Genomic DNA, 24,362 nt, shown 5'->3' with positions numbered 1-24,362 from the left:
TAAAATAACGGTGTCTTAAAGTTGATGAAAATACAGTCTATCCCCAGGGCCCAGACTCTTGCCTGGCACAGAGTTGGCACTCGGTAATTACTTGTCAAGTGAAACCACTGAAAGTTCACTATGTGCCAGAAACTATTTAAATATTTTTAATCCCCCACGATTATCCTGTTATGAAATACTTCTGTTATCAAAGCAGTGTGGTAATAGGGAGTAAATGTGTGGTGTCCTTTTGGAAGTCTGGGAAAGGGAAGAGAGCTGCGTCCTGGTCTCTGCCATGGGACTGCAGTGTGTCTGGTTGCCTTGCTTGTCCTCAGTTCCCACTCTTCTTTCCGCAGACTTCAGTGAATACCTGCTGCTTGCCCAGTGTGGAGGCACAGGAAGCCCTGGGGCACCCAGAAGGGTTGCCTAGCCTGGTCTGGAGGTGCAGGGGGATGTCTCAGACAAGGCTTCCTGGAGGAGGTTCTGTCTAAACTTGAAAGTCAGACATTGACCTGGGAAGTGGGAAAGGACGAAGGTGAGACTGGAGAGAGTCCAAGCCAACTCAAGGAGGGAATTGTGTTAAATAGCTTCTATTTTGCCCTTAAGCAAAATAGTGATGTACGGTGGACTATTTCTATCACTCTGGCAGCCTGTTAGTGGATGAAGAAGAAGAGGAATGTAAGAGAGGCCAGTTTGAAGACATTTGAATTAATGTAAATGAAGGCCGGAGAACTGCACACAGTGTCTGAAGGGGGGAGAGGCCCTGAGGGGCCACAGCATTTAGGATTAGGGGGACTTGGCTGAACGTGCTCCTCAGAGATGTCTGGCCTGAGTGAATGAGTGGCCAGTGGGTGGCACCATTCACTAGGGAGGGAAATCCAGGAAGCCAGTAAGTTTGGGAAATTGGGAAGAGTTTGGACCATCAGGAGTTTGAAATGCAGGTGATAGCAGGAATCCTGTAATGAAGGGTCTTCATCTTAGAGGCCTTGGCAGAAGGGTTATTTTCAGAATCGTGGGGACTGTGGAAGTGAAGAGAAACGACCATTTTACTTTAGAACGATTACTGTGGTTACAGGCTGGATGGCACAGTGATCTGGGCCTGCGTTGGCAGTGATCTAAAGAGCAGGTGGCCATAGGACTGGAGAGCAGGGTAGCAGATTGAAAGTTTACTACATTGGGCTTTGGTGAGAGATTAAATGTGAACAGGATGGGCAGTGAGCGAAAGTGGATAATGAAAATTTGCTTTCTGGTTTGAGCCACTGACTGGATATTGTTGCCTATTTCTGATGTCACCCTACTGAATCAGATTGTCGGGGAACAGATGGAGAACAACATTTAAATGGGGTATAATGATAAAAGCTCATACTTTTATAGTTCTTACTGTGTGTCAGCAAACTCAGTCTAATCCTCTCAGCAGCGTACCATTATCTTCATTTTCCAGATGAGGAAACTGACAGAGAAGTTCAGTAACTTGTCTGAGGTCGCACAGCTAGTAAGTGGTGTGGCTGGAATTTGAACCAAGGCAGCCTGGCTGAAGGCTGATCTCACTGCCTGCCTGAAGTGAGATGGCTCTGAATGAGGAGCTGAGTTTACACTCACGGAACTTGAGAGATCTGTGGGGCAGCCCCATGCAGGTTTCCAAGGCACAGGAAGATACATGGGGCTGGGTGGGGACAGCCTGGACCTTATATTCTGACCTATGCCAAACAACAACTGTAAATGTGAAGAGCCCCTGCTCGAAGGCTGTTGAGCTAAGCATTTAGGTACTCATACTTACTATATCTGCCAGTTCACAATGGCTGTGTTGAGTTTTTTAATTTGAGTTAAGTCTTGATAAGTCTTCAACTTAACTCTACATTTGAACTGTTGTATTATGGTTTCCTGGCTCAGCCTAATTCCAGAAATTCTTTCCTTGCCCATGGTCTCTTAACCAATCTTCCCTCTCAAGCGTTGACATTTAGCTATAATTTGCCAAAGTATTTCTTCATTCTCTGCTTATACATTCATGAGCATCTAATTCTGTCCAAGGGAAAAAGAGAAGTTTTCACCAGAAAGGTGCATCTGTGTCCTCAATAGCCATTGGATTTGAGGTCTTGTTCTGTGTCCTTTCTTCTTGGCCATCTCTACAGCCATTCCTTCCCCTTTTCTCTGAGACCAGTCCCTACTTTGACACCACTTTGGTTCCCATCTTGCCACTGTTCTCAGGGGACTCATTCCATTTTTCCATACATGCAAACACCTACGGTATCTTTTTGCATCCTTTAAAATACAGAAACAATGGGAAAAAACCCAAACCCACAAAGCCCCCTTCTACCCAGATCCCCCCTAAAGCTCCTGTCCTTTCCTCCCCCTTAAAACCATAGTCAATATCTCTACTTCTTCAGTTCTCTCTCTCTTCAGCCCACTGCAGCCTGACTTCCATCCCCACCGAAACACTTCTTGCCGAGGTCACAAGTAACTTGGGTATGACCTCCTTCTTAACTCCAGTCCTCTTCTGGCTTCTGTGGCCCTGCTCTCAGCTGTTCCTCCTCTACCCAGATGCTGGTCCTCAGGGGCCTTGCCTCCCACTCCTCTCATCTCACATGCTCTTCCAGGATGACGCTGTGTCTGAGGGGAGAAAAATCTGTGACTCTCATGGAAAGGATATCAGAAAGGTCACTCAACCAACAGGAATGCTGAATAACCAGGCCTTCTCAGACTGGAGACCAGAGCCTCTGCCAGCTGCCGGGAATTCCCAGGCAGCTTCTCCGGGGCATCGTCGTCAAAGTGATTTAGTCCCATTTTTCATTCTTCTGTGTCCTTCTGTGCAGTAGTCAAGTTCTTTGGCCCATTAGCAGCGTCAGATTTTACCCGCTGCTACTGTGGTCCGAAACTGTACAACTTCCTGTGTTTCCCTCCTCTCATGGATCTCAGACTCCATTCTCTCAGTCCTGGGGGGCTCTTTCCCTCTCTTCTAGTTCATACACAGTTGTGCATAAATATTCAGTATTTCAGGGTTTTCTCCCCTCCCTCTTCTCCTTTCATGGTGCTCCCCACTCCATGTGGCATCTGGGCAGGAGAGGGGGGAGGCAGACGAGCTTTGTGGTTCAGGTGTGGTCCCTCCCCGCTGCTGGTCTTCCCTGCCATGTGGCTACTCTAGACTTGTCCCTCGGCATTATGGATTCTGGTGGGGCCCACCAAGACAGGGCTGGCCCGATTTCTTTCCTGAGCAGAATCATGAATATCGCCCGTGTTTCTAGTCACAAGGCCCTTGTGTGCCGTAGCCCTCTCAGCTTGTCTCCTGACCTTTCCTCGTCTGCCCAGCCCCTCACTGGGGCAGCGTATGCTTCCGGATTACCCGCGTGGCACATGGTGAAAGGGGGCAGAGAGAACTGCTCTTGTCCACTGCCTCATCTCCTGGGGCTCCTTTTACAGCCGAGGTGCAACTTGGTGCTGCGGCCCAGCTAGTGTGGGTCTTCTCTGAAAGTCCAGTGCTCTCCCTTGGCTCTGCTCGGGGAATGGGGCACCAGCGTCCTCTAAACCCAAGTGCTTCTGAGCCCCACGCAAGGATTTGGCCTTAGAGGAGGGCAGACCAGAACACCTGTCCTGCGTTTTCTCCTGGACAGTCCCAGAAGGCCCTTGTCCCTTCCCGCTCTATGGGAACTTCTCTTTAATCTTATGGTGTGTCATCTCCACACACTGTAGCTAATAGAAACTCTCTATCCTCTCACCCCCAGTTTGTGTTCTTAGTCTACAGAGAGTTTGGAAATTAGGAAGTCTTTTTTCCTCCCCAAAAAGCCAGATTTGAAGACTCTTATCTCACTGTGGACTCAAGAAAATTAAATTTCAGACTGAGAACAGAGCAATGGCTCCCAAGCAGCAAAGGCCATTTCACTAAGTGGCTGGGCATTGCGGGCTTAATCATTGACTTACCTGCAACAGAAGTACAGGTTTGACCTCAAGAAATGTTCTCCTTTAGCTTGATAGAGTGCCCATCTCTTATAGAGCCAGGCACTTTGCCCATCTCACCAAGACTACAGAGAATGGGTAGGGCATTTCTCCAAAGGAAAAGATGGGTTGCTCTTACCCAAAGAAAGGGATAGAGGGAACAGACCAGTAGAAATAGTAAGTGTCTTCCACAGCTTTGGTGATATCTGCTTGTTGTTGACACCACATCCAGGTCTTCAGCCCGTATGTCCCCTGTCGGGGAGCAAGAATTTCTATACCCTTCAAGGGTCCTTCTAGCTAGACTAAGAATCAAATTGACCTGAGACAGATTAACAGGAGAAAATCAAATTTAATAGCATACATGCAGGGAATCTACACAGACAGGCAGAGTGAGGTCTGTATGTCATCCTGAACTAAAGAGAAGGGGGTAGGAGCCTGGGACTTCAGAGGAAAGGAATGTACTTTACGTTGGTAAGAAAAGCCGATGTTGATAATTAGATGTTTGTCCTGCCGTACAGATAGGTCACTCACATACAGTTTATCTCTGCTAATAACTCCCATTCTGGGGAGGACCGCCAGTTGAGATTCTTCTGTATAGTTAAGGGAGGGGCAAAAGTTTCTCTTGAGCCCACAGGGTCTCTGTCACTTTCAGCTCACAATAATCTTCATGTCAAAATGGCCATCTTGGGGCGGCCTGCTCACGGCCCCTGCCCCCACCACCATACCTCTGTGTCCTGTGTCCTGCTGCTTGTCTCAGCGCGGATGTCCCACAACACCTGGCGAAATGAGATGTGTTCAGAACCTGGCGGCTATCTTTCCCCCTATGCCTAGTCGTCTGGCCTTTCCCGACCCCTTTCCATTGCATCAAATCAAATTGGATCTGATTTGCCACCTCCCATCCATCTGGCTCCTAGGTAATTTAGTACCCCTTGTACTTTGGAAGTATTTTTAATGTGTTATATTATTTTTTAACAAAAGCTAATTTTAACAAAAGAAAAATGTACCTCTATAGAAAATGTGGAAAATATAAAGGAGAAAAGTATATGTTGTTCAGCCCCAGCACTGGGGGATGACCACTGTGAGTGTTTTGTCACAGTGCCACAGAGTTCCTAAGAACCAGACTGGCTCTGTTAGCAGTCCAGCCCCACGACCACCACCTCTCTGTGTGGCCCTGGACATACTGCCTGAGCCCCTGTGCCTTCATGTACCCCTCTGAGAGATGGGGGTAATGTTAGTACCCACCTCCGAGGGCTTGGAGAGAGTTGTATGAATAATGGGATAAGACACTGCCTGGCTCATAGCATCCAGCACATCGCAGTTGCTGTTATTATTATTATAAATGTATATATGTTAATTGCTGATAAACTGGGTGTACAGTTTAATATTCTTCTTTTCATTAACTATTGTAAGCGTTTTCCAGGTCACAAAATACTCCTCAAAAACATGATTTTAATGACAGTATAATAGTCTGTTATTTAAATATATTCGTAATTTCTTCTGTGATTGACTGTTCCTTTATTTTTGGACGGTTGGGGTATGTATGTTTGCTGTAATCACTCTGAGCTGAAAATGCTTATTTATGTGTATATGTACATTTAAAGCATGTGTATTTGTGTGTGTCTGTATCTACATCTGACTATGAGTCTGATTATTTTCTTAGAACAGAATTTTACACCTGAAGAGGGGATGAGCTGTGTAAAGCCTCCAGTAAATGTACTGAGAAATCGCATAAACGCAAGGTTATCAACCACACACACTCAGGGCCCACCTCACCACCGACTCCAGCAGTGAGATGAGCTTGTTCAAGTTTGCTGTTGTTGCTGCCATTCTTGACAAGGTCACTTTCACCACATTTCACTGGGATGGTAGGAGATGGAACCTTGCCCCGGGTGCTTCTGCATACATTACTTTTTATAATGTCAGTAAATTAACTGAGCACTCCAGTAAGCCCTGGACAACCATACTAACTTGCTTCCTGCCTAGTCCGTGTTTCTGTGAATAGAAGTACAATCCATGGTGCTGGCAATACACTCCATTGGGTTCTCTTGTTTCCCTGCTCCCCTGCCCTAAGATGGTTAGCATTTTGGCACCTCTCCCTGGTGACAGCACAAGTCCCAGAGCCCAGTAAAAGGTTCGACGGGAACCTGGCTCAGGTAAGGTACTAGCTTAGATGGACTGACCCATTTTCTGAACTCTCTGTGTGGCCTTCTCAGCATATTGCCGTATATTGCAAATCTTTGTACAATGTTTCAGGTTCAGATTTCCATTCAATGTCTTCTCCCTTGTAGTGACCCCAGCAGTGTTACTGTAACCCCACAGGAAGAGAGCTAGAGTTTTATTTTGCTAAAATAAAATCAACTAATATTTTTAAGTGCTTTCTGTTTTACAAAATGCATTCGCAAACGTGATTCTTTTGAGCTTCAAAACAATTCTGGAAGTTAGGTACGTTTATCTCCATTTTACAGATGAGACCCAGGGAGGTGAAGCCACTAGTTGAGCTGGTGAGTGACAGGGTTGGATCTCAAAACCCTCCTCTTCCTAAAGCATGATGCCTTCAGCAAAGGAGAGCCAGAAGGAGGAAAATGACCACGGGAGAGGAATACCAGCTTTGCTAGAAGGAATGAGAGCTGAAGAAGAGTTGAAGGAGTAGAGGCCACAAGTGGGAGCACTTGAACAGGGCAGGCTTGTGAGGCCTATGGTTGTGAGAGCCTGTGGCTGGATCTGCTCCTGTGATTTGGGGGCGTGGTCCCTGGGACTCCAGAGATGTGGGCCCTTGGGCAAATCATGGAACTCACTGAGTCTCAGTCTCCCCATTTGCAGGATGGAAATAACTCCCCCCTCTGCCAACTAGAAGATTGGTGCTGTGGTGCCTCTGATGCTGCCTTGGGATCTTCGAAGGGCAGGGCAAGCCTTTCAGCCAGGTTTACTTACTCCAGGTGAGAGCAGGCAGGACTCCAACCACGGTTCCTTTCTTTTCCTTCTTTTTTCCTTTTCTACTTATTTTTCTCTTTATTATTTCACAACATCCTTGTTGTAAAATGATATAAGTGATTCTGAAATATTTAAAGTAGAGATGGAAAATCCCAGATGTTCCCCCCCGTACCCCTCTATCCTACTCTGCAGAATGATAGCCACAGTTTGTGATTTCGTGCACTTTATTCCAGGCTTTAAAAACATGTATCCGGGCCGCCTGGGTGGCACAGCGGTTAAGCGTCTGCCTTCGGCTCAGGGCGTGATCCCGGTGCTCTGGGATCGAGCCCCACATCAGGCTCCTCCTCTGGGAGCCTGCTTCTTCCTCTCCCACTCCCCCTGCTTGTGTTCCCTCTCTCGCTGGCTGTCTCTATCTCTGTCAAATAAATAAATAAAATCTTTTAAAAAAATAAATAAAAAAAAATAAGAACATGTATCCATACATATTTTGATGTACATATTTATACACACACACACACACACACACACACACACATATCCACTTATTCATACAGTTCTTTAAATTTTACAAAAATGTTATCTACACTCTTCTGCTCCTTGCTTTTTCCCCCATAACAGTTTTTTTTTAAAGATTATTTATTTGAGAGCGAGCATAGGAATGGGGGAGGGGGGAAGCAGAGGAAGAGGGACAAGCAACTCCCTGCTAGGCAGGGGGCCCGATGTAGGACTCGAGTTTTTCTTATTCAGAACCCTGAGATCATAGCCTGAAGCAGACACTCCACTGACTGAGCCACCCAAGTGCTCCTCCCCCCCGCCCCCCAGGCAATAACATTTTATCTTGAAGACCTCTCTATATCAGACCTAATTCAGTTGTATGTCTGGGCATTTTGCAGCCAGATAGATAGATATTTAACCAATTACCTATCAATGCTGTTTATATCATTACCAGTGAAAATATTACCAATAGTGCTACTTTAACCACTAGTGCCTTATGCATTATTATCCTTAGTGCTTGAACAAAGGATGCAAAGTGCTTTGTACTCCTGTAAGTGTATTTTGAAGTGAGGTTCCTTGTGACACAAAATTTTTTTAAAGACTTATTTATTTATTTGAGAGGAGAGAGAGAGAATGAGCAGGAGGGGGGGAGGGTCAGAGGGAGAGGGAGAAGCAGACTCCCTGCTGAGCAGTTTCTGGGGCCTGAACCCAGGACCCTGAGATCATGACCTGAGCCAAAGTCAGATGCTTACTGACTGAGCGACTCAGGAACTCTGTGACACAAATTTTATTATCTGATAAGTATGTTAAACTGCCAGATTCTACTCCCACCAGTGGTGTTTGGGGTGTCCATTTGCCTACAATGGCTCTTAGCAGGGGGTCATTTTGCACCCCAACCCCCCACTCCGGGGACATTTGACAATGCTTGGAGACATTCTTGGTTGTCACAGCCTGGGAGGTAGTGCTGGAGATGCTCCTGGCATCTAGGGGGTAGAGGCCAGGGATGCAGCTAAGCACCCTACAGTAAACAGGGGAGCCCCCACCACAAAGAATTGTGTCCGTACTGCTAAGGTTAAAAAACCCTGGCCTACACTCTTGCCAGTGCTGGAGATGACCATTTTTTTAAGCTTGCCTATCTGGTAGTGTGAAAAATGATACCTTATTTTATTTTGTACCTCTTCAGGAGAATGGAGTTATATTCGCTTCTTACATTATGTGTTATTTGAATTTGTTATGATTAATGTATATTATTTTTATAATTTTCTTGAAAAGCCCCTGAAGATTTTTTTTTTTAATCAACACCTCTTTGATTATTACTATGCAATTTGTTCTTAAGATTTCGTCACGTAAGTGCCTGTTTGTCTTTCCCTTATAAGGTGTAGAAAGAATTCCTCAGGGTGAGCCTTAAGAACCTGTCAATGCTTTAGGTACAAGTCTCATCCTCTGGCCTTCAGAATTTCTCTACTGCACTTCCAAAGCACCTTCTCCCAGTGGACATCCCAACCCGGGAACCACCTCCAAGAATCATCTTAACCCAGAAATACTCTTTATCACATACCAGAGCCCCACAATGAAATGTATTCTGTAGCTGACCTTAGGACACCCAGAACAACCACCATGGACTCATCTGCCCAGATGCCAGAAAAAAAAATACAGTAAAAAAATCCCTATGCTCATTTCTCAGCTGTGAAACCTGAGATCCATTCACCCTGTGAATTTTCCAGCCTGTCTCAGCTGAGCCAAGCCCCTGGTGCTTCTGCAGAGCCTGAAGCTGCTGGCGTAGGTTCTGGCACAGCTTGATTGCTTTCACATTCCCTCTGCTGGGTCCTATCAAATGGAAAAGGAGTAGAGCCCAGGCCTAAGCCCTGCTCGGCATGGCCAGGTCTCCTGGAGAAGCACCCTACACCTTTCACTTGGCTCAGAGAAGCCAGAGCCGGACTGGAGGAAGCGTCCATGGAGAACTTCTCAGCAATCCTGGATACTCCCAAGAAAATGTCCCACGTGGCAGAAATGGCACAGACTTGCCTGTAACTTTTGCAGATCACCCAATAGCAGACTTTCAAAGTGGCCCTGGTGCCAGGGACAGGCTTCTGCCAGAAGTTCTTTGCATTTGATCTGCAGCCTGTTGTGGTTTCCCAGTAAGCAAAGACATATGTGGAGGCTGCCTGGTCTGATGGCTGTCTCCACTCTGGAATCTACTTAGATCCTGTCAGTAAAATGAAATATCCAACCTGTGAGGCCATGAATGCCTGAGACAGCCCTGCATTGCTGACTTAGAGAAAACTGGTTCACAGCAGGAAGGGCAGGGAGTGATATATAAGAGAGAACACTCAGGGGCCCCTGGATGGCTCAGTCATTAAGCATCTGCGTTTGTGTCGGCCTTTGGCTGAGGTCATAATCCCAGGGTCCTAGGATCGAGCCCTGAGTGAGCAGGGAGCTTGCTTCTCCCTCTGCCCCTCCCCCTGCCCTCTCTCTCCCTCCCTCTCTCTCTCTCTCTCTCTCTCAAATAAATAAAATCTTTAAAAAAAAGAAAGATCACCCACCTGCAAGTCAGGGCCTGAGTTCTGCTCTTGCCTCATGTATCCTGGGACAGATAAATCATTTTATTTCTCTGGATCTCAGCTTTCTTGTTAAGTGGTTATTGGAAGCATTCACTCTGTTTTTCCGGGTGCAGTTTTCTCAAATGATAACACTGCCAACTAGATAAAGCTGGCTAAAATAAGTTAGAGATCTAAAATAGAGTTTAAAACCAGTCCAGTTCCTGCTGGTTAGTTTTTCTTATTCAAAAGTAATAGATGTTCAGAACAGAGGGGGAAAAAAAACAAACCACAAGATAGAGTCAAGCACAAAGTAGTTCATAGAGAACAGTCACCTGGAGACCATGCTGTTGGCCTCTGGTTGGGATGCTCCCAGGTACAATGTTCTTGGATTGGTGGTTGGGCTTTGCAGAGGAGAGCCCCTGAGTGATTTAATAACACCCTCCCCTTCATGGGCCATTTAGGATATATGAGTTGTTTTTCCATTACAAAGAGTGCCATGCAGATACAAGCTGGATGAAAAAGAATTAGCACTTAATGAGAAAGCAAGCAGGAAAAGGGACAATTTGAACACCTGACAAAGATGCTTTAAAGGGCACAAAAGGATGCCAAATTGCCCCACAGAGTACAAAAATTACCAGTGAGAGCCAAATAGATCAATGCTCACCGTCAGCCGTTTGCATTTAAGTTAACACATATTTACTGGACAGTTGCTGTTATATCTGTACCAGATGCTGTGGACTCCGCAGGCAGCCCAGCCACTGACCTCACGGCTTTCAAACTATTGGAGACCAACACGGAAATTATTTCACACACACACAGTCATTTGTGTTTAAGCAAACTGCCTTCACACGTGATTGGTGATTTGAACCCTGAATCATCTCCCTCCCGAGCTCTGCTCCTCGACCCCGCCTCCCAGCCTCTGAGGGCCTGCAGGTCTCAGCCTTGAGGGGAGTACTCCTTCCTGCTCACATCCAATCCAGACGGTGCCTCTGAGTGCCCCTGCATGAAGGCCATTCAACTTTTGCTTGTCCTCTTCGGGGAACAGGAAGCTTACAACCTTTGATTCAGCCCCTGCTTTTTGGAAACTTTTCCCTATATTGAACTCAACCTCCCTCCCTATAGCTTCCTCTGATTGGTCCCAGAACCTCACAAAACAAGTCTGCTTTCTTTTCCAAACTGCAGATCTAAAGAGCTTTAGATCTTCAGGTGAAGCAACCAATCCCATGGTCTGCCCCCAAGACAGTACCCAGCATCTGTGATGTCCTTCCCTGGCAGAAAGGGCCTTCAAGTCCCCTGTTGATTCATCAGACCATGCGCATGCCCAGACCAAACGAAGTATCCATGAACAGATGGCCACGGCACGGGGGCAGCAAGGCCCAGACCTTTGAGGACAGATTATGCTAGTAACACTAGAAAACCTCCTGCAAGCTTCGGGAGGGTGGATGGGGATGGAGAGAAGATGAGCCAGCCCTGATTGGAGGACCTAATCTGCTGTCCTCCAAAAAACAGCCTGTGTGCCTAGAGCGTGTTTATCTCCTGGGAATTTTAATTCTGCAGGTCTAGGGTAGAACCCGAGATTCTGCTTACAAGCTCCCAGAGATGTGCTGATACTTCAGAGGATACTTTGAGTAGCAGAGCCCTAGGGCAGTGGTATCGTAATACCCTGGAGGAGCTTTAAAAATACCGAAAGTTTGGCTTACCCCAAACCTACTGATTCAGTCTTCTGGTCCATTTATTGAGAAGGTCTCAACCTAGGCTGCACATTAGAATTAGTTGAAGAGTTTTTAAAATGCTGACTCTCACTCATCTCTCTCTGTCTCTCTCTCTCTCTTTCTCTCTTCCTCTTGCTGCTTTAGTTTGAAAAACTTACCAGCCTAATTTGGTGTGGGAGCAGAGGTTCCCAGCCCTGGTGGCACATCACAGTCACCCGGGAGTATTATAAAATGTCAGTGTCAGGGCCCCTCCCTGAAGACCCACTGAATCAGAATTTCTAGGGGCTAGGGCCAAGGGATCAGCATTTCACAAAGCTCCCCCGATGATTCTGGGGTGCGGCCCCTGGTGCAGAATCTGAGAGAAGAATAATCTGGGATTCTTGACGAAAATACAGGTTACCACACTCTCCCCCGGACATTCTGGGACTTGTATGTTTAACAAGTGCCATGGGTGATTCTTAGGAAATGGCAAGGTTGGGAAACACAGAGAGAGAGGAAAGGTCCCTGGATTGAAGTCAGCAAAGACAATGTTCCTGCTACGAGACGTCAAAGGTCACTTAACCTCTCAGATTCATTTCTTCATCTGTAAAATGGAGAGGACGGTAATTGCGTGGGGCAGAGATGGATAAATGCCCCAGAAGTCTGCATAGCTAGTCTAGAGGACAGTTCTTGTTGGAAACTGGCCGCCACAGGTCAGAAACTACATTTCCCAGCTCTCCTTTGCATTTTGGTGAGGTGGCCACAGGACTGAGTTCTGACGGGTGGAACACGGGCATAACTAAGGAGGGCTGCTACCCATTAAAACCTCCCACAAGGTCCTCTGCTCTCTTCACTGTGTTGCCCACTGGATCGCAATGCCTGGGTGATCTTGGAAGCCACATGGGAAGGTTGACAGAGAACTCCCTGCCCTTGCCCCCACCTACTGCTAATTGGACTTTATGTGAGTGAAAAATAAACTTCTGTGTAAAGCCACTGTGGTTTCTCTCTTACAGTAGCTAGTGCTATGTTAACTAACATACTGCCCCTAGGATTGCGGCAAAAATTATCTCCTGCAGAGGCTGCAAAGTGACAATGTGAGGGCTTAGATCCAACCCACAAGTATGTTTTGTTATTTCTGTGCCAGCCAGTTTTTTTTTTTCTTAACACATCTTAAAATGAGAGATTTCACGTGAACATCTGGATCTCCAGGTTCTTGAAAACCTGGAATAACTGGCAGCCAAGCTTGCAGTCCACTCCGGGAGTGACTGACCGGGACAAGGAGCAGCCGGCTGTACGTTAGGTGGCACACATGCTCTCCTGATCCACCATGCTCCCCACCACACCCTTATGGCATTTCTGGGGCCCCTGTAGCTTCCTGAGCCCACAGGCCCTCAGGTGGTGAATGTAGACATTAGATGCATTCACTGTTAGGATTTTTCACAGCGAATTTCTTCGGGCAACTTCTAATTCCCAGGAGAACCATTCATCCTGCCCCAAACTTGGAAACAAAATCTCCCGAGTGATCCTTCCAGGCTTGAAGGATGTCCTCCACCCCCACCGCAGCCCACCCATGGCCGTGGCCCGTTCGGCCTCTGCTATCTGTGGAGGCAGTGGTGTGTGGAGAAAAGAGCTCAGGTGTATCTGGGGGTCAGGTAGACCTGGATCCCATAGCCAGCTCTGCTGCCCAGGGCAACAAGGAAATACAGACCATTCGCTGGGAAAGAAATTAAAATGGATTCGAGACGGTTGAAAAGATGAAACTCAAAGAATGCTAGCTGATAAATGCACATGAAACGGCAAAATCAGAAAATGGTTTTACAGCCCCTGATAATTGGTCCCAGCAAGGACCATCAGTGGATGAGAAACCGGATACCCATAAGGTCCTGGTGGGAAGAGGAAAAATGGACATTACCATGGAGAGTGGTGGTCAGCACCTCAAATCAAACATGGCATCATTAATAGTGGGACACCAAGACATTGTGGATCTCTGGACTGGAGGCAAAATGAAGCACAGGGCTCCACCCACGAAGGATTAGTTAAATTCTTGTGCCCCAGATGCTTCGACTGAATCTAGTCTAAGTGCTAGTTTATAAGAAACACAGAGGAGAGTACAAGTTAAAAGGCGTGACAGTGACCAATCAGACCCCCAAGCAGAACATTGTACAGGACAACTCCGTGAGTTAACATGGTGGGGAAAAAATATATAAAGGAATGAGGACCATTCTCCATAAAAGAGACTTGAAAGGTAACGACAGAATTCATGGCATGGTCCTTGTGTGGATCCTGGTTCAGACTCACTATGCAGACATTTCTGGTACAACAGAGGAAATGGGAACATGAACTAGATATCAGGGCCTTATTAATTTTTTAAATGTGAAAAGTGTGTTGTTTATGCAAGAAAATGATTTACATTAGATAGAAAGTATCTAATACTGGGGCGCCTGGGTGGCACAGTGGTTAAGCGTCTGCCTTCGGCTCAGGGCGTGATCCCGGCGTTATGGGATCGAGCCCCACATCAGGCTCTTCTGCTATGAGCCTGCTTCTTCCTCTCCCACTCCCCCTGCTTGTGTTCCCTCTCTCGCTGGCTGTCTCTATCTCTGTCGAATGAATAAATAAATAAAATCTTAAAAAAAAAAAAAGAAAGTATCTAATACTGAAGTATTTCATGAATGAAATATCATGATGCCTATAATTTGTTTCAAAATACTTCAAATCCTCCTTCCCAAATTAAACAAACATGGCAAGTTCTAACCAATGATTGTATTTAAGTGACGGATACATGGGTGTTCATTGAGCTAATTTGTTTGCGTGTCGTGTGTTTGAAAATTTCTTTATCATAAAAACTCAAAAGAGAGAAGCAAATAAAAACCACAGTGTACCATTTTTCACCCAGAAATTCAAAAAGAAAAAAACCCAAATGTTTAAAAAGATGCTGAGTTGGCAAGGGTGCGGGGAAATGGGCCCTTTTGGAGATGGTTAGTGGTGGGGGCGTAAGCTGCAGCAGCCTCATGGGGGGGAACTTGGGTAGAGACATAGTCTTCAATCTAGCGACTCCACTGCTAGGAAGCTATCATACAAACTATACTCAAACTTGTGTGCAAATCTGTAGGAATAAGGATTTTTGCTGCAGCGTTGTTTTTATAACAAAAAATTAGAAACAGCATATATATCTGTTAATAGGAGTTAAATTTATTACAGTGCAGCCATACAATGTAGACTGTTACAAACCGTGGGCTAGACCTATGTTGATAGGAGGCTCTTTCCCAGACATATCAGTAAGCGAAAAATGCAAAGAGCAGGCCAATGTCTGTCTTATGTGCCACCGTATTTCTGATGCCATTGAAGTGCCTAGCATGCAGTGGGTGCACAATTCATATTTGTGGAGGGAATGACTATACACTTGAGTGCAACTGCTGTGACAAGGGCTCCCTGGATGCATTGAGGTCGAAGACACAGAATAGGGACTGTGGGGCATCCCAGTTGGGTGGGGGCTGGCAGCGCCAGGGTTGAAAGAGTCACCCAAGGCAGAACAAAAGTGATAGAAGTTTATTGAATACACTGCAAGGGAGCAGCAGCAGGACCGCAAAGGAGAGATGGTCTGCCAGGAGACAGTGGTGAAGAGCTATAGTTATAGGGTGGAGTAAGGGAGGATGGGGACATATGGAACTGTACTGTTTTGTTTTTGTTTTTGTTTTTGGTAATCTTAGAAACTGTGCTTGGTTGTAACTGGTCAGTTAGGGCTGATGGCTCTTTCGAGTTGGGTCTCTTAAAAGCCAGTTTGCATCAGCTAGGTGGTCACTGTAGGTCCTTTTGCCTTGCTCAAATTTCCATGGCCTAAAAGCAGCCTCTACAGGGACCAGATTTTCCAGCCTGATCAAATTTCTAAGGTCTTACTTCCCTGAATTCAGACATTTGAATTTTCCATCAAGACACATCATATTCTGCTTCATAAAATCAAATCATGAACAACAAGACACTTTGAGGAAAAAGAAGGAATACAAATTCATGGAGGAGTGACTGAGTGGCTCAGTCAGTTAAGTATCTGCCTTCAGCTCACGTTGGGATCTTGGGATCCTAGGACCCAGCACTCCCCCACCCCCACCCAGTCAGGCTTCCTGCTCAGTGGGGAGTCTGCTTCTCCCTCTCCCTTCGCCCCTCCCCCTCCACTCAGTGTTCACTTGCTCTCTCTCACTCGCTCTCTTTCTCTCTCAAGTGAGTAAAATCATTAAAAAAGAATTTCATGGAAGAGTGACAAAGAATTTGCTGAACCAGGGAGGCTAATGTGGCAACTGGTACTTAGCAGAAAGTGTAGCTCCAAGCTTCCTGGCAGCCAAAGCAAAAAGGGAAGCCCATGGGCCACAGAACTTTTGCTATCTGGTAGAAGGAAGGACACTGATTCCTCAAGAGCCAGACTTAGCAGTCTAAAAGGGTGAACTCCTGTGCTCAGGAGTTCTTGATAGCATCACGGGGGGGGGGAGGGAGGGCAAATTCAGAAGCTTATCTTCCTGGTGCATCTATTTGCTCAATGGTAAGTAAATTAAAACAACATTTATAGCAAGGGAAGCAAGGGTATATTAAGGAACTTTATGTAAAACTGCCATGAATATTTAGGATAAACTAGGTGACAGCAGCGCATTACAGGCTTTCTTGGGCTCCGCCTTGTGCCTCAGTCTCCGGGGTAGAGATGTGACCTTGGACCAATGACTTGACATCTTTGAGCCTCATTTTCCTCCTCTAGTAAAAATGATTATCATGCAGATGAATGAGATGATGCGTATAAAGTGCTTGGGTTGATAAATGCTTGCTGTGCTGTTGTCTTTATCATCATCATGGTATCATGACCTTATCACTAAGAGCATAGACTCTGGAGCCAGGCAGGATAGGTTCGAATTTCGACCCCACCACTTACGAGCTAGGGGACCTTGGCCAAGGTCACTTAACTTCTCTGTGCCTCACTTTCCTGCTCTGTAAAATGAGGCTTATAGGATTATTGTGAGGGCTCAATGAGTTGATGGCTGTAAAGCTGGGGCACAGGGCAAGTGCTGTGTAAGCATTTGCTCCGGACTTCACATAGTTTTCTCCCTTCTGCCCTTAGAGGTCCTTCAGGAGAAATGCTAGAAAATGACAGCCCCTAAGAGAGACAGGCTATTTCCAGACACTGATTTATAAAAGGAATTGGTCTCTGTAACACCAGTTGTCCTAAGAGGTATTTGCTTCTTGGAAGATAGAGAGTCAAAATGCGTTAACAGTGGTGGTCTTGGCAGATGACTGGCCAGATATGAGCTATTTGCGGGGCATGGCCCACCCCCCTGTGGCTCCTCGAACCCTTCCATGGTGCCAGACCGAGAGGACTGATGGTTTCTCTGGCAGGGGCCAGGGGCGTGCCAAGGAGCTCCTGGGATCCCCCACGCCCCTCCCCCACTCACCCAGCGAGTAATGACATTCACGGAGAGGGGAGGGAGGGAGCGAAGCAGAGGGGCAGGCTCCGCGAGGCCATGTGATGCTGGGCGATAGAGAGCCGCCGCCGCCGCGGAGCCTCCTTCTTTCCTCCCTCTGATTCTCGGCTGTCATGGCGACCCCCAACAACCTGACCCCCACCAACTGCAGCTGGTGGCCCATCTCAGCGCTGGAGAGCGATGCAGCCAAGCCGGTGGAGGCTCCCGTCGCGCCCGAGGCGGCCAGCCCCGCCCATTGGCCCAAGGAGAGCCTGGTTCTGTACCACTGGACCCAGTCCTTCAGCTCGCAGAAGGTAGAGCCCGAAGGAGCGAGGGAGCAGAATGCACCCAGTGGCTAGGAGGCTTGGGGGAGGGGATCCAGGGGGCTGAAGGGGGCTGAGGACCCCGGTGAGAGGCTGGAGGGTGGAATGTGGGGTTTCGGGGCCGGAGGGTGGAGGATGCCAGGCTGCTCTCCCGGGAGGTGACTGGCCCTGTCTTGGGCCCCAGGAGCACCGTCCCCAATTCTGGGAACATCCATTATGCCTCTTTCCCTCCCAGAAAGACCTGGTCTGTTGGAGGGCTGAGAAGACAGACAAAGGCAAGGGGAAGGGAATGGGCACTGCTGGGAAGGCGGCCTGTTGGAGGGGGCGGCTGCTGCGGGGAGGGAGGAGGAGCGCTTCCTGGGATCCAGCCTCCAGCCCCAGTAGTCGGTGGTGGGCCTCCCCCCACGCTGCTGTCCTGGATACTACAGCCCCCCCCCCCCCCCCCGGGTCACAGCTCCTGCCTAGCTGAGAGCCTTCCTCTGGCTGGGGCTTGGAGGATCTGTACCTAGTCCTCTCCAGCATCCACGTTTATCTTGAGCTGAGAAGGAAGGAGTTAACCCATCTCCTTAGACCAGCTCGGTTCGGCCCCTAAAAATCGATGTTTTGCTCTTAAAGACACAGACGGCCCCTCCGCCCCTTCTCAGACCCAGACGAGCTGGGGGGCAATTAGGAATCCAACCTGGTGCTGAGTTTTCGGGGTCCCGCTTCCTGGGGGTGAGGGCCAGACACTGCGCTGTAAGACAGCGGCACCTCTAGGGGCGCAATCTCCTACCCTGGGTGGCTGTCCGTCAGTGGGGCATGAATTCAGCACCATGGCCAGGGCCCAACAGCAAGTGCGGCTGATCTCTAAGTGGCGTCCATTGACAGACCCTGGGACTCCTCTTCTTCCTGGAAGATCCTTTTGTTCCATTCACTCATTTTTCAGATGGAGAAACAGATTCCATAAAGAGAAAGGGCCTTGGAACCAAAAGATTTGGGTTTGAGTCTTGGTCCAGGCTCAGTTCATCATCTGGAAAATGAGATGATGATAGTAATAATAGTAATAGTAATAGTAATAGTAATAGTAATAGTAATAGCTACTTCTTCTAATTCCCACCTCTTCTCAGAGCTGCTGAGAGGGTTGTCAAAGAGGCGGTATAACTTAGTGTTCTAGATGGCACTACCCAAACTTGAGCATACATTAGAATCGCTGCATGATCCTGGTTAAAACACAGACTGCTGGGTCCCACTCCAGATATTCTGATTCAGCAGGTCTGCAGCAGTAGCTACCAGTGATGCTGATAAAGCTGATCCTCCTTTGAGTAGCTCCAGTTTAGAGTATAAACTCTGAAGCCAGACAGTCCCCAGTAGAAGAGCCATCTTCCCCAATAATTCACTGTAAAGCTTTGGACAGGTCACCTTGCATCTCCAAAGCCTCAGTTTTATAATCTGTAAAATGGAGCTAATGGCAGTACCTTTCTCAGATGGTTATTTTGAGGGTGAAATAAGGTGACACACAAAAAGTGCTGATAACAGTGCCTGGCACAGGGTCAAGTCTCTGATAATTATAGGTGTAATGATATCACTAAAGTGCTAGGGGAAGGAGGGGTCGGGTTAGCTAGGGCCACTCTGGGACTCATCCATAAATTCTACACGTGCATGCTGAGCACCTACTGCATGCCAGGCTCTACGCAAGTTGCTGGCGGTTTGAAGATGAATCAGACTGACCTCCAGATTTCAGAATACCTTCCCACCCAGAACCTCAGGAGCCAGGCCTCAGTGGCTGGGACTGGACAGGGGGCAGAAGGATGGTACCTCCCATTACCATTCCCCAAGGGAGCTTCCTGCTCTTCCCTTTGCCCCTGGAATATATCCTATTCAGTCTGCCCTCAGGGCTGAGGTGGTCCCTATTCATGAACAGGACTACCCACTGTAACCCCATTTGTGAACAGGCCAGCCTCAGTATCCTCCTGCCTCCCCTTTCAGGACCTTCCTCTTGACTGAGGAAGATGGGTTCTAGGGGCAGTGTAGCCTGGTGGAAAGGGCATGGCTCTGCAGTCAGATGGTCTTGGGTTCCATTCTCATCTTAAGTGCTTACTGGCTGTGTGACCTTGGACAAGTCACTTAACCTCTCTGTGCCTCAATATCCTCATCTGGCAAAAGGGACTTTTGCATCCGACCCTGCAGAATTCCTGAGGGATTAAGGGGTTATGGATATATGTTAAGTGTTTGGCACATAGTAGGAATTTAGCAGGTGAGTTTCCTTCTTTTCAGTCCTGAAGGGCCCTGCCCTGCCTGCATCCAGGGAGCAATTCCCCTTTGTAGAGCATCTGAGAATCCTGTCCTTAATGGTGCATGAATAGCAGAAAATAGCCTACCCCCAAGAGTGGTAGTGGTGGCTTCATGGGACATCCGGGGACTATATCAAAGCCAGAGGGCAGCAGGACAGTGAGGGGGGTCCAGAGCCCAGACTCTGAGGCCAGACTGCCCAGGGTTCAATCTTAACTCTGCCACTGACTGGCTGGGTAGTTCTGGGCAGGTTGCTTAGCCTCTCATGCCTCAGACATCACGTCTGTAATTTGAGAATAATACCAACACCTCCGGGATAGGGCCATTGTGAGGATTCAGCAAGCGTATCCATTAAATCACCTAGAGCAGCGCCTGGCTTATAAAAGTGCCCAGTAAGCACACTTAACATTTACCAGACAGGAGATCAAAGCCTGACTGTGCCACTTCCCACTGTGTGACTTCGGGCACGTGTCTTCACTTCTGCAAGTCTCCGTTTCCTCCTCTGTGCAGGAGGAATGATACCTACCTCAGAGGGCTGTGAGGATTGAATGATAACATGCATGGCCACACACTTAGCACAATGCCTTCAAGATCGCGTGCTAACAGTGAACTTTCAGGCACCATCATAAGTGATCACCTGGGGCCCCAGGGCACAGAGGAGGTTCTAAATGCAAAGTGTAGATGTTAGCTTGTTTCTGAGGCTATTCCTGCCCCCAGCCTCCTTCTCCTTGGCTGGGGAGGTGGACAGAGGGGTGAGACAGGGAGGGGCAAATATGCAGACATTCTGACTGCTGGCATTCCCACTCACTACCTTGTGACCTCAGGTAGGTCCTGACCCTCTTCGATCCTCAGCTTTTCAACATGAAAATGGACTTGATGTTTGATACAACCTGCATCCCTCCCTCCCCAGGCAGGAAGAACCGTGCTGTCTCTGTGTGTCCCCAGCTCTTTGAGCATCCTTCTGTCTTCACACCAGCCAGTTTTTTAAAAAACCACGATTGTTCTTCATTAGCTGTGTGGCTTTGAGCAACTTAGTGCTGTCTCTGTGCCTATTTCCTCTTTTGCAAAAGGAGCCTGATACTAGTACCTACCTCATGTAAATGTCTTAAAGCAGTGCCTGGCACAGAAAAAGTGCTATATGAGAGTTAGCTATTCTTGTTATTTCTACCAAGGTGAGTCTCTGAGAGCCATCCTTGGCTTCTTGCAACAAGCCCATTCAAGGTTCCCTGACCCCATCCTCTCAGGGTCTGCCGTTGTCTTAGATGTACCTGTGGGGAGAACCTGGCCCAACCTTCTGCCCCCAGCAGTCAGAGGTCCAGACCTGGGTCCTGTCAGAAGACTGTCCCGACACCCAAGACTGAGCAGGTCTTCCAGGGGCCCCTCTCGGACATGGCAGGAGGAAGCAAGAGGTGGAGGGTGATCCCTGCCTCCCACCCTGGCCTTGCCTTTCAAGCTCTTGGGTACTGGCCCCCAGCCCCATCCTTGCTGCACTTGCGCATTTACCCCACCCCACCCCCAGAAGCTTGGGGGTGACAGCTACAGATCTCACGGCTCTTCTCAGAAGCCTGAGTGGCTCACCAGGTCCTTCTGGGAAAGAGCCAGATCCTCCTAATCACCCTAGGCTCTACTGCAGGATCCTAACCATGCCTGGTCATGGACCACTCATCAACAGGGGCAACCCTGTGGATCTTTCTCACAATAATGCTTTTAATGGAATAAAGTAAAATACATAGCATTACTAGAAGGGAAAGCCAATCAAAGTACAGCTATTGACATATTTTTAAAACAAATTCTTTATATAAGTTTCTGTATTAACCCGTTATAACCCGACCTAGTGGCAGGACCGATCACTGTAATGTCAAAGTCACGATGAGTGTAACTGTAGAAATGTGGAGTGATGAAAGTGATTTCTTGTGGTGACAATATTTCAGGCACTGCTAACACTACCATGCTTTGTCGCCTACACTCATAATTGCAGAAAATGCTGTCAGTATGAGATTACTAAAAATAAACATGTAATTTTCCCATCCTAGTTCAAGGAGTCCCTGGATTGATTCATGGACCCCTGAATCTGGGAGTCTTGATTACAAGGCTGTGCATGACCTCCTCTCTTCTCATCTCCCTGTCCCCCCATTCCAGCCACACTGGCCTCCTCGCTGTGTTTCAGATATGCCAGACATGCCCCTGCCTCAGAGCTTTTGTACTGGCATTCCCTCTGCCTGGAACTCTTTTCCTCAGATCCCTGTGTGGGCCACTCCCTCACCTTGATTAATTTAAAAAAAAAAAGTATTTGAGATAAATACACTGAGGTTCAGAGACTCTAAGTGTCTTTTACAAAGTCACACAACAGCAATGGTTGGGCAGAGATGCCAACCCAGTACCTTGCCGTTGCCTCATAAACAAGGGCCTGGGTGAGGAGGGGCAGTGCCCAACTATGACTGAAGCACCAGTGAGCTAATTCCATGCACCCACGGGGAAGATAGTCTGCCCAGGGGTGGTTGATGTCTGGTCACTCTGAGTGGTGACCACCTAACTCTGGTCCAGTGTCCGGGATGCAGAGATGGCAGATGGCCTCAGTGACTGCATGCCCTTCCTCTGGGCCTGGCTTCCTCCCACACTCCCCTCCCCTGCAGGATGGCACATGGATCTGGCCTGCAGCTCAGCTAAAGGAGAAAGTCTCCTTGGCTGCCTGCCGGCATGACCCTGAAGCAGCTCCAAGCAAAACTGTTACATCCCTAAAGAGAGTCCCCTCCCCAGGCACTCGCCCCACGTGGCGCCCTCACTAGAGTCCCAGGACAGGGCCTGGGAGTGGTCCCTGGGGGCAGGTGCCCAACCAGGAGGCAAGGCCAAATGTCTGGACCTGCCAAGGGCAGGTTTTGGTTTGGCAGGGGTTTGGTTTCCGTTTTCATCCATTCAGCCGTCCCAGCGTGGCCCAGAGGCTGGATGGCTGGGCGGAGCCTGATCGCCGAGGGTGGAGGATGCCAGGATGGGCAGGAGGAAGGGACTGGGCAGTTGGGCTCCAGCCAAACTCCAGCCCTGACTGCTCTGGGGCTTCTCCAGGGCACTGGCACCACCCAGGAGTTCAAATACACACAAGCGCATCCTCTCTTTCTCATGCACACTCACCTATACATACACGCAAGGACACACACATGTGCCTGTGCACACTCATAGCCACACTAATGCACATGCCCTCACACGATAATGCAGTTACTCAGACACTCATCCATACACACCCCCACTCATGCACGCATATGCACACGCACTCATCCATACACACCCCCACTCATGCACACATATGCAGGCACGCACGTGCACGCGCACACACACACACACACACACACACACACTCGTTTATGCAGTTGCCACTCACATTCAGGCTCATGCACTCATACTCTCACATCCCCAGACCAAACAGATGCCTCCCCCGGTGCTCACTCTCTGGCACATGTCCTCCCCCTCTCTTAGACAGAACCCACAGTTCCCTCCCACTGTCTCCGGCGTGGTCCGAATGTAGTGTCAGCTTGCAGCAGGGCGGCGGGGCGTGCCTTGAACACGGAGACCAGCCCTCATTCTACTCATGATTAAAAGGAGACTCAGAGAGGGGCGTGATAGCTCTAAGGTCACATAACATTGCTGTGGCAGAGCTAGGGTGAGGACCTCCCAGCCCCATCAGCAGGGCCTGCTTTTGGCTAATGGAACAAATGAATCTGTGAATGAGGGTTGGGGGTTCAGGGGCTCATTGCCTCTCCCTCCCCACCAAGAAAGGGGTGTTCATGTTAGTGGTGAGGGTGCAGCATGAAGTACTGTTCTAGGACATCAGCCACGGGCGTGGGGTAGTGTGTGTGTGTGTGTGTGTGTGTGTGTGTGCGTATGAGTGTGAGATAGTGATGGTAGAACCCATGTATTAACCTCCTGGGCTGGGACTTCATCCACGTCCTCCCATCTCAACCTCATGCCGTGCTTGAAAGAGTGGATTACATTCCTCATTTCATAGAACCTAGAATCAGAGAAGTCAAGTGACTTGTCCAAGGTCACAAAGCAAATAAGCAACAGAGCCAGGCTTCAAGTCCAGATCTGTCTGCTTCCAAAACCTGATCTCATACAAGTGGCTAAGACACGTAATGCCTACAGTGTGCCAGGCGCTGTTCCGCAGGGACTAAAGTGTCTCATCCCCACAGCAGCCCTCTGCGGGAATTGCTAGTGGGACTCTCATTTGACAGGTGAGGAAACAGAGACACACAGATGTAAAGCATAGTCACCCAGCAAGTAGGTGCTAGAGCTGGGATTTGAACTGACAGGCTGGGCCCCAGTCCAAGGTCTGACCATGATACCGTGCTGCCCTTCTGAGTGCTTAACTCCTGGCACCTGGGAGGGAGGCCAGGGACACCCAGTCTGGGTGTCACCCCCCATGTCTGGGGATACCCAGACATTGACATTCCAGGAGAACCACTTTTGCTGGCCTCAGAGATGCCCTCCCTTTCCCCTGAACTGGAGCCATTAGTGGGGAGGAGTGGAGTCACTTGCCATTTTTTTTGCTGGGAGACCTTATACAAGTCATCTTCTTTCTGAGTCTCAGTCCACAGGCAGGGGGCAGTTGGACCAGGTGATCTCTAATTGTCTTCTAGCTCAGAAATGTTGGGCTGGGTGAGGAACAGGCCCCAGCTTCAAGGGTCTCCATTAGCTTCTACCAGCTCAAATGTTTGGTACCCCTTAGAGACATAGGGAAAAACTAAGAAGGGACAGGTCCAGGATTCTCTGAAGGTGACCGCA

At 48.3% G+C, this 24,362-nt stretch overlaps 1 protein-coding gene across 7 annotated transcripts in view; it reads left to right on the top strand.

Moving 5' to 3' along the window:
* GDAP1L1 (ganglioside induced differentiation associated protein 1 like 1) overlaps positions 1–24,362 on the top strand; it is a 47,129-nt gene that overhangs the window by 3,450 nt on the left and 19,317 nt on the right. The window contains exons 2-3 of one of the 7 annotated variants that reach the window (XR_006410022.3): positions 6,727–6,842; positions 8,709–14,311. The exons of 1 other annotated variant lie outside the window; for it this stretch is intronic. Coding sequence is in view for 1 of the 6 variants with exons in the window: in XM_057312512.1 (XP_057168495.1) it covers positions 17,133–17,312 (180 nt within the window). In the remaining 5 variants the exon portion in view is untranslated. Of the gene's footprint in view, positions 1–6,371; positions 6,843–7,070; positions 7,304–8,708; positions 14,312–16,089; positions 17,313–24,362 lie in introns of those variants that run through there. 5 more of the 7 variants (XR_007190644.2, XM_026503555.4, XM_044385832.3 and 2 more) reach the window with 5 other exon arrangements.

This window comes from Ursus arctos, unplaced genomic scaffold, assembly GCF_023065955.2.
Source record: "Ursus arctos isolate Adak ecotype North America unplaced genomic scaffold, UrsArc2.0 scaffold_16, whole genome shotgun sequence".
Taxonomy (NCBI): Eukaryota; Metazoa; Chordata; class Mammalia; order Carnivora; family Ursidae; genus Ursus; species Ursus arctos.
The sequence above is the reverse complement of the archived record's forward strand: the minus strand, read 5'-3'. Positions and strand labels throughout refer to the sequence as shown.